At 28.5% G+C, this 21,666-nt stretch overlaps 1 protein-coding gene across 1 annotated transcript in view; it reads right to left on the bottom strand.

Moving 5' to 3' along the window:
* Positions 1–793: 793 nt before the first annotated feature.
* Positions 794–21,666, bottom strand: part of LOC130675428 (neuroligin-4, X-linked-like) — a 263,594-nt gene continuing 242,721 nt past the window's right edge. The window contains exons 7-11 of the mRNA XM_057481119.1: positions 17,057–17,252; positions 14,083–14,527; positions 6,551–6,824; positions 4,324–4,470; positions 794–2,424 (exon numbers count right to left, since the gene is read on the bottom strand). Of these exons, the coding sequence (XP_057337102.1) occupies positions 1,616–2,424; positions 4,324–4,470; positions 6,551–6,824; positions 14,083–14,527; positions 17,057–17,252 (1,871 nt within the window). The 3' untranslated portion in view covers positions 794–1,615. The remainder of the gene's footprint in view (positions 2,425–4,323; positions 4,471–6,550; positions 6,825–14,082; positions 14,528–17,056; positions 17,253–21,666) is intronic.

Raw genomic sequence — 21,666 nt, 5'->3', positions numbered from 1 at the left:
CCGATTTTGAATGGTAACCCTAGCCATGGTAGCATGGTAATCCCCGATGAAAAAAAAATTTAATCCAATTGTATAAAATTATATACAAAAAATGGCCCGATCCAATTGTATACAACTGTATAAAAATTGTATACAATTCTATATAAATTGTATACAATTCTATACAAATTGTATACAATTCTATATAAATTGTATACAATTCTATACAAATTGTATACAATTCTATATAATTATATACAATCCATATAATTATATACAATTCTATATAATTGCAATATATAGAATTGTATATAATTATATAGAATTGTATACAATTTGTATAGAATTGTATACAATTTCTATGCAAATTGTATACAATTGGATCGGGCCATTTTTTCTATCCAATTTATATATAGCCTATATATAATTATATATAGTCTATATATAATTGTATAAAATTATATACAAAAAATGGCCCGATCCAATTGTATATAACTGTATAGAAATTGTATACGATTCTACACAAATTGTATACAAGTCTCTATAATTATATACAATTTTATACAAATTATATACAATTCTATATAATTATATACATTTCTATATAATTGCAATATATAGAATTGTATAGAATTGTATATAATTATATAGAATTGTATACAATTTGTATAGAATTGTATACAATTTTCTATACAAATTGTATACAATTGGATCGGGCCATTTTTTCTATCCAATTATATATAGTCTATATATAGTCCATATATAATTGATATATAATTCTATACAATTGTATAAAATCTTTTTTCATCGGGCGGGTTATTCCTATGCTACATTGGAATTATTACAATTTCGATGAAGCTGCTTCCAATTTAAGGCAGTAAGGTTAATATTAAAATAAGCTTTTATAATTAAAAAATTAGGTTATTTAATTAATAATAAATAAATTTTTAACTGATTTAAAAAATTTTAACTGATTGAAAATTATTCCACACATTCAATAATACCTTTATTTTTTTATGAAAAACTATTACATGTAACGTTTTTTTTTTAAGTTGTTTTATTTTTTTTTTTAATAAATCGCAATGAAATGTCATCTGTTAGAATTATGGTCATGTCATAATTTATATGTTGGACGTATATACTATATAGCAGCACTTAATATTTAAACTGCTTTCACGCTATACAGCATAGGACTCAGTAGCATTCTAGCATGGCTTTGATTACTATGCTACAAAGTGATATTTACCAGTAGCATGATTACTATGTAATATGATAAATATTACCAGAAGAATGGTAATCATTTCCATGCTACATAGTATCGATTCCCATCCTTTAAAAAATAGGACTGATTACCATCTAGAATGGTAATTATTACCATTAGTCTGAAATCGTCTTGTTTCATCCCTTGTCACACAATATACTATTTTACAAAAGTCCATTTTTTTTTCACCCTTTAAATTATACCAACATTCTAAAATAAAAATAAAATAATCTCCATCAGAAATAAAAAAATTTTTAATTAACGAATCTAATAGTAAAAAAAAAATTAAAAACGTGTATCTTGAATCGTATTATTATCTTCATTAAAAGTAACGTGCTTGGATTTAATCGTGCCCGCTTGGGGCAACCCCTAATGCTATACAGTTATCTCTTGAATTTGCACACGTTTTTTAATAGTACCGCCCCCACCCCCAGCCCCCACCCCAGTACTTAATGAACTAGTCGTTCTAACCGGTGGTTTAGGAGGCATTATTAAGTCTTTATTACTATGTGTCGATGACGAGTTAATATAAGTATTTTTAATAACTTGTTCATTATTAACATCATCACTGTCATTGTTATCATCATTGTCATTATCATCATTATCATTATCATTATCGTTATCGTTATTTATTTGCTGATTCGTCATAATCGTTGGCATTGAAATATTATTATCAACATCATGCTGATGCTGATGTTGTTGTTGTTGTTGTTGCTGTTGCTTCTGTTCTTGTTGCTGATTTTTCAAAGTATTGTTTGTATTTCTCGCCAACGTTGTGTACGAAGGCGGCGGTTCTTGACCAGCAGTTGAATTATTGTCGATTGATTTTATTGACGGACGTGTCGTCATCGCTAACGATTCTTGACCATTGGTCATACATCCCAATGATGCCCGTTTTTTATCACGATCACGTTGGTAATAAATACCAGCGAATATTAACATATTTAGTACCAATAGAATGCATCCGACACCGACAGTTATTGCTAGTGCGGTTGTTGTGCTGTAATAGTGACGCGACGCTAATCTTTGAAGTAATTCCGCGTCGTCGTTATTGTTATTTAATATTGCAGTCATGTCTTCTGTTATTTGATCGTCTGTTTGAGTTGTGCATGATGTCGACATTGTGCTTGTCCTTGTTGGATCAAACAGTGGCACTGGTGTGTGCCATTCATCGCGCACAGTTCCTGTAAAATTTAATTATTATCATTGTTTATTTTTTTTTTTTTTTTCAAGTATTACTTTGTCGATTTTATTGTCAATTTATGAAAATATTCATGAAAATTAACTTGGGATTTTAATTTAATATTTGGTATGCAACGTTATTAAATATGAATGGAATGTTTAATTATTACTATATTTAATTACAGTGATTAATTTTAATTTGATAAAGTATTAATTATTCTTTTATCAATTTGCATACTGACTTTAGTTAATTACCGTAATTACTTTTTAATTAATATTTGTATGAACTGATTTAATTTAATATAATTAATTTTTGAACTTTCCGCTAAGAAAATTTAAAATTTAAAAAAAAATGGGAATTTGTCGGTTTCGAAAACCGAGTTTTGAACAGATATCGACGTTTTGAGGTCCTAGAAAGCTATTCTGACTATTTTTGAGATAATGGCTGAGAGTACGAATGCACACGGAAAGAATTGTTTGATGAAAATTACTATGCGATTTCGAGTAATCCTGGGCTATTCCAAAAAATTAGTATTTTCTATTTAAACTTTTAATGATTTTCGATGAAATATTAATATCACTAGACTATATTTTACTCTACTAGTGAGTAATTTTTAACAGCAGATAAAATGGTATAATTATATGATTTTAATCTGTTAGGATCCCGTATTTAAGGATGTTCATCAATGAGCCTTGATAGTAGATAAAAATTTTTATTTTTTAGTTTTGATAAGTTTAAGTATATACTAATTTTTCCTAAAAATTTGGAAGCTCGTTATGGATCATTTTGAAAAGTTATTAACGATTGAAAATTAAATTTTTAACATACAGTCTTATGGCAGATCAGATTTTTTTTTTGTTTTAAATTTTACACTTATATTATTTAAGAAGATACCATAACTAATAAATATTGTTTTAAAATATTCTTTGAAATATATAGTGTAGAGATTTGTTATAAAAAGTTAGTGTTATCGAATTTTTTAATTAATTATTAATTTTTTAATCTGAGATACTGAAAATTATTTAGGTGAACTTTCCCATATTGAAAACTGGCAACAGCGCACTGCACCGAAAGCTACACATACACATAGGGGAAGGGGAAGGGGGGCAAAATGGGCCCCTTAAGAAAAAAATTGTCAAATCCTCAGTTTTTTTCACTTGTATTATTTTTTTTTACTCCTTGCCAAGTATTTGACCTTAATTTGTTCTGTCCATTAAAAATAAAAAATTATAAAATGTGGGGCGAAATGGGCCCCCTCAAAAAATTTTTATAATGCGAGTTTTTCAGCTTGTTTCACTTTTTTTTCTTCTGCTGAGTTTTTGATGTTAATTTGCTGTGTCTATGAAAATTAAAAAATCCTGAAAAGTTGGGAAAACGGGCCCCCAACAAAACTCAATGTATGTTTGTCGCTTGTTTTGTGTTTTGAAACTTTTTGCTGTGTGTTTAGTATAAAAAAGAGTTGATAGTGAAAATTTGGACCTATAAATAACTTAATTTCATTACTTGATTGCTTATATTTTAATTATTTTCGATTATATAGAATAAATTGTTTTTGAAAAAAATTATAGTTAGTAATGCTGTTGAACTCGTGACCTAGTTTACCCCTTATCATAATTCTTTAATCATATCTGTTAAAAAAATTTTAGGAACCCGTTTGGCTAAAAAATATTCGTAGGTTTTCAAAATCTAGACAGCCCATTTTACCCCCTCCCCCCAACACTTTTCATGTTAAAAATTTTGAGGGGTCCATTTTGCCTCAGTGGCCCATTTTACCCCCCCCCAACACTTTTCATGTTAAAAACTTTGGGGGACCCATTTTGCCCCCTAATATTTCGAGGCATCCAAATTTCGGATTCATTTTATTATTAAAATGTATAATATATATAAAGATATGTTATACCTGAATAAAAATGATCTCCATGCTCACGAAAATGATGATGTCTCATTGATACATCCTCATCACCCGGTTGATGCAACTGCGGTATTAAATTTAACCACATTGCCATTTTATGACCACGATAATGACTCTTTACTTTTGGTTTGAGAGCTGAAATGAAAAAATATTAACATTTATTATTTAAGAACAAAAGGAAACAATGAAAGTAAATTTAATTAACAGGAATTATGTTCATATTTATTATATTTATTTTTAAAAATACTTTATTATTCTCAATCTCTGTTTGTAGATTTATAGAAGTTGTGTTTATAAATAAATTAAGCATTACAGCTATTTAAAAAAGTTGTAGGGTATTATATATGTTGAGAACAAAAGAATATAAAATAAAAAAATTAATTGGATCGATGAAAGCGTCAAGACTGTAAGCATATTATTTTTATAGAAAGCGGATTAGTTCTTTTAGCACAAAAAATAACCCGTTTCTGTACATCTAGCAGACTTTTATTTTTACTCAGTAGTTACTGAACAAAGGATTTATTTTTAAATTTAAATTGAATATTTCTTTTTAATAATCGAGATAGAAATGATGATAATTTACTGAAAAATATTTATTTCGGAGGTAATTCTCTGGCGAATCCGAATTACAGTAATTTACCGCATTTTGCCGTAAAATACTATATTTCTACGGCAAATTTGCCGTAATTTACGGTATTTCACGGTGAATTACAGTAAAATACGGCGATTTCCGGAATTTTTACCGCGAGCACCGCATCTTTTTTATATTTTTACAGTTTTCACACTCTAGAGGATCCGAATCAGGCAAATTACGGTAATTACCGTAATTTACCGCAATTCATGGAATCCGGAAAAATTACCGCAATACAGGTAAAAATTTACGGCACTCTACAGTATTATACCACGATTTGCGATATTTTACCGCAATTTACGGTATTTCACCACATTTTACCGCAATTGGTAATTACCATAATTCGGATCCACTACAGGAGAGTGCAATAATTTACTTGACGGTAAAATACCGCAGGTTTGCAGCAATTTTACGGTAAATTACTATTCTCTTACTGCAAATTGCCAGTAAAAATACCACACTTTTGCTGCGAAACACCGTAGGTTTACCGTAGAATTCCATATTTTACTGTAAAGTACCGCAATTCTTACGAATACCGTAAATTACGGTAGTTACCGTAATTCGGATCCACCAGGAAATCATTTTTCCTCAATTTCAAAACCCTGGCAGATTTTAATTATGGCAAATTACAGTCAATTATGGTATTTTACGGTGAATTGCGGTAAAATACGTCAACTTTGAGGAATTTTTACCGTGAGCACCGCGTGTTTTTATATTTTTACAGTTTCCACAGTGCAATACTTTACTTTACAATGAAGTACCCTAGGATTGCCGCAATTTTACGGTAAATTACCATTCTCTTACTGCAAATCGACAGTAAAAATACCGCACTTTTGCTGCGAAACACCGTAGGTCTATCGTAGAATGCCGTATTTTACCGTAAAATACAGTAATTCTTGCAAATACCGTAAATTACGGTAATTACCGTAATTCTAATCTGCCAGGGAATCATTTTTCTCCAATTTTGAAACCCTAGCGAACCCAAATTATGGGAAATTACAGTAAAGTAGGTTATTTTACGGCAAAACTATGGTATTTTTACCGCGAATTTGCGGTAATTTACCGTAAAGTTGCGGCAAGTCTATAGTATTTTTCTGTAAAGCAAAGTATAGCAGTGTAAAACTGTAAAAATGGTAACATTGCCGTATTTTACTGTACATTACCGCATATCCCGGTAAATTGCTGTAAGTTACCGCAAAATATAGCATACTTGCCGTAAAATATCGCATCTTACGGTTAATTTCAGAAAATGTGGTAAATTACGGTTATTTATCGTAATTCGGATCTGTCAGAGAATTCAGTATTTAAAATTTTTATATTTACAATTTTTCATATCCATAATTTTTTAAGAAAATGATAATAAGAAAAAAAGTTCGAGTGGGAGCTTCCCTTCTTCAACCCCCCAGCAGGGCTTTGCTACTAAATTTTCTCTTTTTTTGTTAAAATTATAAAATACCAAAAACTGGCTTGCGTGATTTTTTGAGATTGAGTTAAAAATTTATGACTTCAAAAGAATTATTTTTTTCCTACTGCTAAAAAAATAAACTTTTGTAATTTTTAATTATAATTATTTTTTCTTATTACCTATCGTTAAATAAGATTGTGATTCAGTTTCATATTGTTCCCAATTAAGTCCTCGGAATCGAGCTTTTTCTCTCTCGGTTCCATAATCAACAGACTCAATATTATGAGGTAAATTGGGATTTCCAGTTTTAGCAAAATTAGTAAGAAACGTGAGTATGGCTTCAGCGACACCTTGATCCTGCCGACTGTAATTGTGAGGGAAAAATGCTCCACCAGATATCAATGGTAATCCAAATATATAAGGTATGTCTTCACCACGTACACTACCCAATCGCTGGAAAAAAAAAAAAATTAAAATTAATTCTTAAATTATTTCATATAATATTAAAATCATCATTTATTGGTGTTCATTCTGGATTGCCTCACCGATTGTTTTTCAATAACTGATTCTTTACTAGCTGATTTATAAAATTATCTGTATATTTTATGTTACTTATTTAAGACAGAACAAGATCTGTTGTTAGTGTTCGAGAAACAAAGCGAGGATATCGTGAGGGGGACATGCCACTGGTCGGCAGTTCGTCACATGGATTGCCTCAGTCAAATTTATTACGCAAAGGAACTAATGCGTTTCATTTTCGTATTATTATGTTGCAATTTTATAGCGCGGTGAATAAATTAAAATCGATTTGAAACACCAAAATTGGTTACTATATAAAATGGGGCGCAATAAAATGTTAAGTATTGAAGAAATTAATAAAATTAATTTTTTACTTAATCAAAATTTTTTCTCATCATGAAATCGCTAGAAGAGTGAATAGAAGTGCTAAAGTTATTAATAATTTCGTGAAAAACAATGAAAACTACGGAAAAAATTATAAAGGTCGAACGAAATTCGCAACAACGCCAAGGGAACGTCGAATGATAATTCGCGCGGCATCTAATTCCATTAAGACTGTGAGGCAAATAGCGACAGAAGTTGGAACAGCAGCATCTATTTCAACCGTAACAAGCGTGATAAGACGGTCAAAGCATCTGAAGAGAATGAAATTGAATAAAAAATCGGCTTTGAATCAAAAACACACATCAGCACGACTTTTATTTGTAAAAGAACATATGAGTTGGATAGATAAATGGCTACAAGTAATTTTTTCAGATGAAATAAAATTGAATTTAGATGGGTCTGATGGATGTAACTATCACTTTTATGATTTGCGGAAGGAAGGAAAAATTTTGATTAAGAATCAGGTATTGAAAAAAATAGGTGAGGCTATCTAAGTGACGCGGACTGTATTTCGCAGACCCAGCAACGTAATAGCCAAATAAGTAAGTATTCATCCCTATGATCGTACATCACTTCATACATTCTTTTCAAATTAAAAATAAATCACACATTCATTGGGGATGAAAATTTAATTATAGAGAAACGATTTATTATTTATCCCCAATTATATCAGTCTCAACTCTTCGTACTGTATATTAATACTTCGGAGTGTTGGAAACTTTTTTTACGAATATTGATCATTAAATTATGTTAGTATTGTTATCAAGTAAATCTTACAAAGTTTTATGTACATTCATTCATCCATTTCTTAATTACCTCTAATTACGTATTTAATCTTATTACCGTTGTATTGCAAAATATATATATTTTATATTCAAAGCAGCTTACAACTACTAAGATTATAGAATCACATATTTTTTGATAAGAAATTTTTACGAGTACTTATAAAAGTTGCGTAATTGTTTTTTTTTATGAATTAATTAATTAAGTAATTAATTAATACTTAATTTTTCTTATTATTTTAAATGTAAATCAAGAGGAAATTGCGTGTTTATTTTTCCAGCCTTTTGAGATATCAACAATTTTTACTCTTTAGCTTGATAGTATGCGTCAAGTTAATCAAATTTACAACTTGACGTTAAATTAATTAGTCCACGTCATTTTAGTTTCTTGACTCTTCCATCTCCGTTTGTAAATATATACTTGTTCGGTATATACGTTTTTGTTAATTACATGCTCTTTTATTATATTGTTTAAATATTTACAACAAGCAAAGAATAATTTTATGCATTTATTCTTACAATATTATTCAAAGTTTTTTTGAAAGTTCTATTGTATATTTTTTACCATATCTGCATCGAAAGTTACATTCCTGCCCTGTTTTGAGGGAAAAAAGTCGCTCTTTTCTTTTTAACTATGAGAAAACAAATGATAAAAATTAGCGCATGCGTTATTATTTTCCCAAACAGAGACACAAATTTAAATTTTCGGGTGCGGATCCGGCGAAAAAATAGCACACACATCAGGGAGAGAAGTAGAAAATTCTAATCCGAGTGTTCGCATATATGGGTTGCAATGTCATACTTTCTTTCCATGGTGTGTAATAGGGGAGGAGGGGGCAAAGTGGGGCAAAAAATTTTGATTTTTCAATTTTAATGGACGCAGCATAATGAAGTGAAAATAAGTATCAAGGGTCTAAAAAGAAGTAAACGCATAAAAAAAATGAATAATATAATAATTATTTTCCTTAAGGGGTCCACTCTGCCCCTCTCTCCCCTATACTATTTTCTTGTCTCGTTAACGGTCAGAAATTAGCCTGATTCAACTGGCCCCAGACGTTGACAATCCGATTAACAATGCACGTGATAAAAAAAAATCATAGTGCTTGGTACGGGACAAGAAATGATTTCAGACTTCGGGTGAGGTCAGCCCTCGCCTTCGACCCCGACAGTCAACTTCACCCTCGTCTGAAATCGTTATAAAAGCATTTTTAGAACGTCGACGCAGTCCATTAGTAGACAAAACAAGTGTCTATACAGATGAGAATTCAACTGCCTCGGAACCTGAGATGCAACACTGTATTGATTTTTTTTTTATAATATAATTATACCGTGTTCAAAGGAAATCAAATAGTCTGAAGACTTAGCACATACTGGTACTCTGCTGAAACCGATCTAATCTATATTGGTCTGTATTTTTACACTCGATTTATTAAAATAGCCCCATAATTGATTTTAAATCAACAAACTCTTTATTTTGGGTGCCATTAGCCACCCCGATATTCCACCTGTATAATTTCCTATTTTTGAACGCTGCTACCGGCCGCCCGAAATAACCATCCTAAATATTGGGCACTGTCACGGGCTAGCCCAATAGTTTATCCTGGCCTGGGCAATGCCACCGTCTAAGCGTGAATAAGCGGTAGCAGAACCCATCTCATTGCTTCGCAATTGAGTTGTGCAATAGTTGATAATTAAATTGAAAACGATACAAATGTTTGATAAGATGAATTCTGAGAGCGCACAGTTAATTTATTTTTACTGAGATAAAAGTTAAAATAATTTTCACTAATTTAATAGTGGAAAATTACGTCACTCGCAAAATAGAGAATTTTTTAACTTTTGAGTCTGACACTACTATCAGTGCAAATTGAAACTATTAATTGATTTTGAAAACTGTACTAGTTTAGTAATTAGAAAATGAGCGGCTGTTTGATTTAGTGAAAATTTCTCTAATTAATTTTTAGAAAGTTTATTACAGATAATAATTTGAATCAACGTAATATAACTTCTGCACACCTCAAGCGCGAAAGTGCTTTTTTTTCCGACTATTTTACTCACACAAAAATATTTCTTCACTCTTTTAATTACACCAAAATAAGTCAAGTTGTATACTAGCATATAGATTTTATTAAGGAATAATTTGAACCTAATATTAAGTCGATTCGTTATTTTATTGGTTTAAAATAAATTATTTAAACTCAAGAAACCAGTGCTGCCAATTGTTACGTATGAAACTTCGTAAACACGATAACTCTCGATAGACGCAATTAATCGGCCAAACTTTTTTTTTATTATCTTTGTATTTTTTATCACAAGAACCCTATGAAAAATCACTATCTGAATCCTTTTAGTTTAATTGTAATTAATTAAAAACGTAAAACTGATTTTTTTCATTTTTTCTCGCCACCAACTACTGGCAGCAGCACTAGCGCGTAACAGGTTTGAAAAAAAGAGCGACATCTAAGACAAAAAGGCGGGATATTTAAAAAAAATATTAGACTGAAAATAAGAAATAAAAATTTCAAATTGATAATTTATAAGCTGAATAAAAATTCATAATAAAAAAACATAAATTAATATTATAAAATAAAAGTGATGATTAAAAATAAAATGAGCGATTAAGGTGTGCACTTTTGGATTTACTAATATTTGTTTTGATTTAATGATAAAAAAAACTAGCGTTATTATGATCAGCTTGCCAATTTTCCAGCATAGTATTAACTTTGAACTTGAGTGTAACTACAGTTGAAAGCGTTTGCTAGCACAAGTTTCCTTTCTAGTTACGGAGTGTTTAGTCATCGTTATCGAACATGGAAACTTGTCTTGCTTGACAAATTTAACAGTTTATATTAAGTTACTAGTATTATCTATAATATTATTCTGATAACTAAACTTCGAATTAGTTACAAATTTTTTTTCTCAAATTAAATTTAAAAAAACAAAACAAACAAACAAACCACCAACAAACAAATGGAAAAATGTAAATTAGACGATTAAGGAAAAAAAAAACAAGTTTATGAACTTTTTTTTACCAACAATTCTTTGAAAAGTAAATCTACGCGGAAACTGTCTGGATGCTAATATCAATCAGAGAATTTTAAAACTAAAAATTCTTTTCAGTAAATTCTTTTTTTTTGTAAAAAAAATTCAATTTAAAGTCTGAATTAACTTTACCGCTGAGATATCTATTATTCATCGAAGAAAAGTTAAAGGTGTATAAAAAAATAAATTTAAAAAAAATGTATATTTCGGTGTGTGAAAGTGCTCATTTGAATACTTTCGTTCTTCCGCGCTTATTTTTACAGCTTTTTTTTTTATCTGTAAGCTTTAAAAGAGCTGAGACTATTTTTTGTTTAAATAAAAACTACGGTGTATTTATTTAGACAAAAAAAAAAACAGGTTAAATAAATATTTTCTCCAGTCGTGGAAAATATTTTTTTCTTTTTCTATCGTTTATTAAATTTTTTAAAATAAATATTTGTAATCGTCAAAAAAAAAATACGAGAAAAATGAAAATATAAATAAATTTTCACTTCATCAAGAATGATGTTGTCCCACAAGTTGATGAAATAAGAGATTTAGATATATATTGATAGCAAGCTAACTTATGGAGGACTTCTGAACAATGTAGTTGCTAAGGCCAATAAAACTCTGGGTAGTCCGTTGAGGTCTAGTAGCGATTTCAAGCAGGATAACGCGTTAATCAAACTATTTTGCTCTTTAGTGAGACCAGTGCTGGAATATGGATGTGTCATATGGGATCCGATTTATAACAATCAGATTGAAAAATTGGAATTGGTTCAAAGGAAATTTTTAAGACATATCAGATACCGAAATAGCAAGAAGGGCTATCTTCCTTAGCTGATAGGAGAAAATATCTAACACTGTGCTGTGGGTTTAATATTATCAATGGGCATCTTGATGCCTCCCCGCATGAAAAAAATGAATATCCTAAAATTATACTGAATAATATAACACAGTTTATATTACAATATAATTATTTATATAAGAAGTCATATCTATTAAAATAACTATTTTTTTGCCGTTTTAATTATATAATTATATATTTTCAAAATATACAAATATGATATATAATATTACATGTTGGGATATATTCAAGCTATATGAACTCCATATATATTGAAAATTATATTATAAACACATAAGTAATTTTATAATGTTAATATATAAGCTAATATATATTATCGACTTAGAAAATTTTAAGTCTAAAAGGTTTATTCCAAGCCTATATCATCTTTTAAACCTAAAAAAGTTTAATTCAGTTTTTTATAGTCAGAGTCATAGGTTGACATCCCCTGATTGAAACGCACACTTACATATAAACATCTATGGTCAGATCTACTTAATATGTACTGAGATATCTGTTCTTTCTTCATTAATCTGTACCTTTATTTTCTTTTCTGAGTTAAAGTGATAAATTGAATGTTCATTTTGCCGATTAAAAAAATATTTATATTATATATTTTTAAGTATATTATCCAATATATAATGCGATATGTTGGAAAAGTATAATGAAAATTATTTTTTTTTTTTATAACAGTTACTATACTTTAAAATATATGTCTCGATTATATTTCGTTATATTGTAATTTATAACCGGCAAATTATATTTTGAAAATATACAATGCTCTATAATAAAATATATATTTTCTTTTATAGTTTATGTTATAAGAAAAAATATACTTTCAAGTTATATGAACATTATATTCAAGCATACATAAATTTTTGCCGTTTTATATAATTATATATTTTCGTATATAAAATAAAAATATACATTTTTTTTATGCGGGTTAGAGCTGCTTGGTATGTTGGGTTTTGCTGTGCCAAATATAAACTTGAGATCTAATAGGATAATGGAGATTCCTATAGTAAGATCGCGTTTTTCGACACGCTCTCCACTATACAGAATTTTCAAAATTATCAATGAAGATGCCTCAGAAGTAGATTTTTTTCGAGCATCATCGGACAGTTGCAAGAAGAAAGCTAGAAGGGCAATTTTAAACTGAGAATTCTGGTTACGATTTTTTTTTGTTTTTGGTTATTATTGTTGTTAAAGTTACGATGATGATTAATTATTCACACTTTATATTATATTATATTTGTTATTACTAATATGTAGGGCTGTACATCTAAACCGGCTTAACCGGTTAAAAAAGTTAACCAGGTTAATTAGCTGGTTAGCTCGTCAGCTTAGCTAATTTAACCGGTTAACTTCATTAGCTTGGCTAAGCAGCCAAAGGCTTAACCGGTTAAATGGTTAATTTTTTTTTTTCATCTATTCGCTACTTTATCTTAGAAAATGTATAGGAAATATCATATTTCTTTAATTTTAGACCGAAAAAGCTATAACAAAAAATTTATACTATTAGTTAAAAAAAAATCACTCCAATTTTTCGAATTATTCAATTAAAAATATATCGCGTTACTAAAGCCAAAAAGACGTATGTCAAAAAAAATTTTATTTTCGTTTTTTTCTGGATATATTTTGTTGTAACATTCCCAAGTTTATCCGAAAAAAAAAATTTGTTAATACGCCTTTTTGGTTCACCAGAGCCAAAAGGGCGTATATTTTGAGATACACCTTTTTGGCATTAGTAAAGCGATATATTTTTAATTAAATAATTCGAAAAATTGGAGTGAATTTTTTTTGAACTAATAGTATAAATTTTTTGTTATAGCTTTTTCGGTCTAAAATTAAAGAAATATGATATTTCCTATACATTTTCTAAGATAAAGTAGCGAATAGATGAAAAAAAAAAATTAACCATTTAACCGGTTAAACCCTCAGCTAATTAGCCTAGCTAATTTGAGTTAACCGGTTAAGCCTTTGGCTGCTTAGCCAAGCTAATGAAGTTAACCGGTTAAATTAGCTAAGCTGACCAGCTAACCAGCTAATTAACCTGGTTAACTTTTTTAACCGGTTAGGCCGGTTTAGATGTACAGCCCTACTAATATGTATAATTGCCGAGGGGCGTTAAATAAATAAATAAATAAATTTTTGTTACCTGCGGAAATTTACTGTCCTTGGATTGATAGTTAAAGTGGTAAAAGTAAGTATTGGCACCACGTCGTGCATGATAAAATGCAACTCTCATAAGCGGAGCAACAGTGTGTCCATCACTGAGAGCCTCCATAGTATATTCCATTAAATTAACTGGATGTATTATTGGTTTATCCCAATCAGTGTACTCGTTTCTCACAGCTGACAGTATTTCATTTAAATGATAGTAATATGCATTTCTGATGTACGTTCGTAAAATCCGATTACGCTGATTCTCTTCAAAGCCAAATTGTATTTCATTGTCATTGAAATCTAGGTAAGCCTCGGCAGTCGTTACACCGAGTATAAGTGGAACCTTAATAAATGCATCACTTGCTCGTTCCATGTCCATCGCTGGATCTGGATTGTTTTGATATATTGGCAACGCAGGTCCAATGCGTGGCATAAATCTATAATATATTTTTTTTCTTTTATTGCGAAAACTCAGTACTATTTAGCTATTAAAAAAAAAATTGAAAGTATCTGAAAATTTTAATAATTTCGAATTCTTCTGAATCTCCGTATAAAGTGGAATTCAATGATTACTAAGTGATTGAAAAGTATTTAAAAAGATTTAAAAAAGTTATGTATAGAGACAAGATTTTTGCCTTATTTTTGAAATGAGTAGTTCAAATGTTTGATATTACGGCGAAACTATTGGTCTTATAAAAAAATTTTTCGAACAAAAGTTGTCGGAAATTTAATTTTATTAAAAAAATGTCTCCTATGATTTTCTTATACGATCAATATTTCCACCGTAATTCAAAAATTAAGATTCATAATGAATGATTCAAAATTTGATTAATTATGAAAATCTTAATTTTGAAATTACGGCTTTCTTATTAGTCCTAAGAAAAAATTATAAGAGACATTTGTTTTAGAAAATTAAATTTCCTACAACTTTTGTTTGAAAAATTTTTTTATAAGACCAATATTTTCCCCGTAATATAAAACTTTTCACACCACTAAGTATTAATTATTTTTGAATTAACGCAAAAATCCTGGCGCTAGTTATGGATTATCGAATCGTCCTAAGTCTTTTAACAATCCGAAAATTCGACTATTATTCAGTGATTAAAAATTATTGTGAAGTATTTAGAAAATTGAGTAACTTTAAATCTCCCCAAATAGTTTATTGAATAACAGTTGGATCGGAACTTTTCAAAAGATTTTAATGCTTCAAAATTAGAAGGATTTAAAGTTTACGGAAGAATTAAGAAGTATTAAAAACAATTTTTATTCAATCTTTCGAAATCGCTTTTCTTAATCAGGAAGTTATGATATTTTTCAAAAGACTCAATATACTGATCTAATTATTATTCCTATTAGCTTTAGATTTTGATACAAGCGAACTATATTAAATATCACACCTGTAATTTTTTTCGTTAAATCACAATAAATAAATTATGCATAAAACCGATGGTTTATAATTCCAGCCGACACATTTATAAAATGGTAACCTCATAAAAAAAGGCGGTTTTATTTTAAAAAACGTATGTTCTGACAAGTATAATAAACTCAGGATTTTACGTTCGAGTCAAACAATAATTAGATTTCATAGTATAATTTAAATTAATTTTTTTTTAAATAAAATCTGCGCTGACGTATGCATGATTAGTTTTCTAAGCTTTAGAAAATTAAAAATGGTCATGAATTTCAACGGAGAGTAATTAGGTCAGTTAATTTAAATTAAATTAAATGTCAAATAAAAAATTTGATTGTTGGGGTGTGCGAATATTTCAAACTTACGAATTATTCGAATCGAATCGAATAGTTCAAATTTTTGTCAGAAGTAAATAGATCTTAGACACGAATCTTTAAAAAAACTATTTTCGGTTACTTTGAAAACTAATCTCTCTATTAAATAAAAATTTAATATTTTGAAAGCTGATCAGAATTTTCTCGATTCGAATCAAAAAATTTTAAAAGTTAAAAATATTTTGAAAATTTAAGAATAATTCGAAAAGTTACGAATAATTCGATAAAATCGAATTAATTGAAAATCTGAATTATTAGAAAATTCGAATAATTAGATTTGATCAAATTGTTAGAAAGTTCGCAGTATTCGAAAATTCACATCATTCGATTAAAACTTTGAGTCGAACCCGTGTAAAAAAAATTCGTTCCAAAAAGATTCCAAAAAAGTTCCTCATGTAGAACTTCTATACATGAGACAGATTAGAACTTCGAATGGAACTTTTTTGGAACGATAGTAATTTTGATGGTAAAAAAAAAAACGTTTTTATGAGCGAATTTAGAGTCAGAATAGGACGTTCGTGGAACTTTTTTGGTTTTTTTATGGACGTTTTTTTTTGTTCTATAAAAAATTCAAAAGTAGTGATTTTTGAACTATTTTGGCATGTTTCTGGAACGTCTTTAGTTGGAACGCCTTTTTTTGTCCATAAAAAAGTCAAAAGTGGTGATTCTGGAACTTTTTTGAAACGTCTATTTTTTTAGTTCTATAATAGGTTGTAAAGTAATGATTTTTGATCCATTTTTGAATGTTTTTGGAACCTCTTTTTAAGCTTCCGAAAAAGTTCAAAAGTGGTGATTACGGAACTTTTTTGGAATGTCCATATAAAATTCCAAAAAATTTCCAAGAACGTCCTTTTTTGACTCTCAATTCGCTGACAAAAACTATTTTTTTTACTGTCAAAATTACTAACATTTCAAAAAAGTTCTATTCGAAGTTGTAATCTGTCTCATGTTCAAAAGTTCTACATGCGGAACTTTTTTGGAATTTTTTTGGAACGATTTTTTTTTACACAGGGTTATATTCGATTTAATTCGATTCCAACCCGATTCGCACACCTTTAGCTGATTGGTCATAAATTGATGATAATAAATATTTAATAATAAGGCATTTAGTAGTCAGTAGTCGGTAGTCCATAGACAGTATTTAGTATTTAGAATACGGTTAATTGAAACAGAGTAATTACTTGATTTCAGGCAACTCAATGTTAAGTAACACATGAAGTGGTACACCACGAAGACAATCAGCAATGTCCTCTTCGTCGTTGTTCATTGAACAGTTAAGTTGCTCACCGACCTTTCGCCTCAGGTTATTAGGATCGTGTACTGATGCCCAAGGACTTAGTGCCGAACCACTCAATAGTATTACTCTGTGCAGTAAACCTATTGGTACATAAAGAATGTTAGATGCTTGAACAAAAAAAAAGTATGACATATATCGATAGTTAAATGTTAAAAGAATATACATAAACTTTAATGCATAAAAATGAATGGAATTGAGCTTTCATCTTTTATCTTGCCTTTTATATTGATGTATAAGTCATATTAAGTCGATGAGGAATATGACGTTAAGTTTTTTTTATGCCAGAGTGTTTTACTTATTTTGTTTTATTTTTTTCTTTATATTCAATTTTGCTTTTAAGATAAAAGGCATCCTCGCGGATTTCTTCACTTTCAAAGGTAAAAGTTTTACCTTTACGTTAAAAAATTCTTATCATCTTAAATATAAAGAAATTTCAAAGACTGAATGCATAAAATATAAAACACCTTTTTTTTTTTTTGTAATTAATTTATTTGGAAGTTTAGTTTTATAAAAAAATAAAATATTATTTTACTATTAAATGTAATTTGAAAAATTTTAATTTTTTGTAGTGTAGTTGATTTGTTTTATTTATGAAAATAAATAAAATATTTTTGTAACTTCAAATTAAATCAATTAGATGAATTATAAATTAAAATAAATTGAAATGGATTGAATTTACTTTTATATTTATTGTTTTATTTAATTTATGAGTAAAACAACAATACGCTTTTAGAGATATACATATATATAAATATACATATATAAATAAATAACTCATATATATGTATTGAAAATAAAAGTTTACGATTTCATTTCGCGAGGGAATAACACTGAGAGCCGTATTTTTAATTAATTTGAAAGTATATACATTTATATATAGATATACGTTTGTATTTGTAAAGTTTTACGGGTATTTACCCATTAAACACAAAAAAATCCTAAGGGATCTCTTAAATATTTAAATGATAAAAGTTATCGTAAAAAAATGATGTATTTAGATGTGGAATTTAAACTTTTATTTAATAAATGATGCAAGTATTTTTAATGGGATTTTTTTGAGGAAATTGAATTGAAAATAAACATTTAATAAAATATTCAATTAGAAAAAAAGAGGGCGAAACAGGTCCTCTCAAATTTTTAGGTAGATTTCTTTAGAAATCGGACTATAGCAACTGGTCTCATGATCGAATTATCAAAGAATTTTGCCATCATATATCTTATTTTACCCAGTAGAGTCAAAAAATACCATCCACTCGAAAGTTTATATTAAAAAAAAAAATTCTTTTAACCACAAAACAATGAGTGTAGAAGGAATTTTTTTTGAATTGCCAGCATCTGTCCAAAAATGGACCAAATGAAAACTTTTGTTTTTCATTTTCTTCGTTTTTCAATGTAGTTTTCAGAAAAAAATACAAAAAAATGATTCAAAAGGTCCTTCTATTTTTTAACTTGATTTTTCGAACAAAATTCAAATTATTTCGATGATTACCATTTAAATTTATTGTTTTTATTTTTTTTTTCCAAATTTAAAAGTTCTCTGAGCACTCTCAAAAATTTTAAGCATGGTGTTATAAGAAATAAAGCTAGTTGTAAAAAATGTTTTTTTTTCAATTGGAAAAAAAAAATATAAATCGGCAAAACATCACTCTGAAAAAATTTCAAGATTAGCAGAAAATGTCAAAGTATCGAAAAATTTTTGATTTTTTCCAAAAATCTACAAAAAAACAATAAAGATAGGTTGCAATAATTTTTTTATATTTTTTTTCGAAAAGTACATTTAAAAACAAAAATTTTGAAAAAAAAAACGTCCCAATCAGTCGAATTTTGAAAAAGTTATAGCTATTTAAAATAAAAAAAGCCATTTTTTCAAAAATTTATAACTTTTTTTTGGTTGGGTGAAAAAATTTGAAAAAATTGTGAAAAACGTTTTTGATGGGGTAGACAAAGAAAAAAAATTTTTAGCAAAATCTCAAGGTGTCGGGTTCGAAAGTGGTTGATTTGGCGTGGAATGCCCCATATGTATGGGTCATTCCATGCCAAATCACCTGATTTTGAAAACCATATTTTTGATCCGGTTGAATTTGATATATGTTTTTTTACATATGAAAAGACACCTAATTCTAAATTTTGAGCCCTTAATTTTCAAAACCTTGGAGTTATGAATTTTTGAAAATCGCGAAAAAATAACGATGAGGTAATTTTCAGAAATTCATAACTCCTGATTAAATTATCGTAATTTCATTTCGGCAGTGGCTATTTTCTTCACATTTAAATGTAGTTTTCGAAAAAAAAATTTTTCTTTTTCACCGTTTTTTCTTACATTTTAACTCAAATTTTGACTTTTTTTGAAGACCGACATTTTGAATTTACTTGAAAAAAATATATGTTTTACTAGACTGTAAAACGAATTTTTCAAGCCCTTTTCCAAAGTGGGATTCAAATATCTTCGATTTTTTAAGCAATTTTTTCGCATTTTTTTCATCAAAAATTCGAGTTTTTTTAAGATTTTTCAATTTTTCACCAAAATTTCAATAAATATAAACAAATAATATTTTCCTACTGTGCCAATTATATAAATTGAAAATTTTTATTGAAATGTTGCGACAACAATTTGTTCATTGTTTGTTTATAAATTAAAAATAAAACGAGCGAAAGTGTGCACTTTTAGATTTTTTAACATTTTTTTTTTATTTTTTATGACCGAGTCATATATTGCTATCGAAGACTTATTTAGTGACTACAAAAAAAGAGATGCAGTGAAAAAAAATAATATTATATTTTATGGGGTCTGTTTTGCCCCCATTTCTTTTCTCTAATTAAAGCTTAATAAAGAAAAAAAGTCATGGATTTTGATAAATAATTTCTATACTTTAATGAGAATATTTTATTACCCAATTAACGATGAATCAATAGGATATTATCAGTGTTATAATTAATAATTAAAGTTTGGTAATTTTGTAATAACAAAGAAAAAAAAAATTTATACTATATATAGGATGTAAATAATGTATCTGAAAAGAATGTTATGAGAAAATGTTTCAAGTACGGCGTAATTGAAAACTTGTTCACTTATCACTTCTAACGGAAAGGCGTTGAGATCAATAATAAACACAAAACAATACAGCCTGAGTATAATAAAGAAACCGTCAACGATATCTAGCAGCAGTTTAAGTACCAGGGATAACGACGAAAGACGTTTGCTGATGAAGCTAAGGTATATAAGGTAGAAGAAAATCGAGTTGCTGAAGTAACTTTGCAATTTTCCTCTGGGGATTGAAAGTAAATCAAACTTTGATAGAAGAGAAAGAGAGGGAGAGAGAAAGAAGAATGTCATCATGGACGGAATATCGTAAGCTCATTTATTGTCTGAGGATAACGATGTCGTTTTTTTTTGTCATTAAAATGGACATTAGACATTGTTAAGAATAATAATTATTATTTCGATTTAAATGATAATTAATTACTTTTGAATTAATTACTAATCGCATTATTGGGTTTCTTCTAATTAAGAAATTAATTTTACGATTTTATATTTTTCAACTTTGCTGTTATTTTTTTTTAATCACATTTCTAATTTAATAATAGTGAATTTTTTCAATGCTTCAAAAATTAGAGTGTTACGTTACCGTCAAATTAATTAGTTAATTAAATAAATACGAGCAACCTGCAGTCACAATGTGACTGCCCACATATCACTACTAAATTTATAAAATACTCAGAAAAAAAGGATTTCTTGACGCAACAAAATTTTAATTTGCACCAAGAAATTTTATGAATTATCAATTAAATACAAAAATTGTCTTGGAGCGAGAAAAGATTTTTTTGGTCAAGAAATAATTCCTTGCTCCAAGTAATTTTTTCTAGTTCTCAATCAATTTTTGTTTTCAATTCACACTGCAAAAAATTTCTTGGGGTAAGTAAGAATTTTTTTTAGGCGAGTAAAGATTTTTTGTGTCAATGAACCCTTTTCTTTTCTATGCACATTTTTTTGGCTTTGAGAAGCTTCCTAAAACCAAAAGGAAGTATAAAAATCTGTCATTTTGGAATAAGTAACGCGATATAAATAATATAGATATATTCAGTGACATTCAGTCATATTTAGTGACAGAATAATTAAAGTATTAATTTATTTAAAGAAAATAAATACGATCGTCTTTTTTCCCGCGTAATTTAAATGTGATTCGAATGATATAGATAAATCTATTTACCTCAATACTTGGGAATTAAAAAGAGTTTAAAGTATGAAAAGGCACAAATTCAAGTCAAGACCTATCTAATGATACCAATTTTAATAACATTAACTAATTCTATTAAATAGATATGGCGGAAACAAAATTTTCCTTATTCTCTTAATAATATAGATACACGGAGAGAAAATTATGGCAGCGGTTCCCATAATTTTGTGAAATTTTTTTCTATACCATCATAGGAATTACGACCATAAATTATGGGAGCGGTTCCTATAATTATAGGAATGTTTCCCATAATTATAGG

The sequence above is a fragment of the Microplitis mediator genome, chromosome 10, assembly GCF_029852145.1.
Source record: "Microplitis mediator isolate UGA2020A chromosome 10, iyMicMedi2.1, whole genome shotgun sequence".
Lineage (NCBI taxonomy): Eukaryota > Metazoa > Arthropoda > Insecta > Hymenoptera > Braconidae > Microplitis > Microplitis mediator.
Note: the sequence above shows the minus strand (reverse complement) of the source record. Positions and strands in the feature narration are given on the sequence as shown.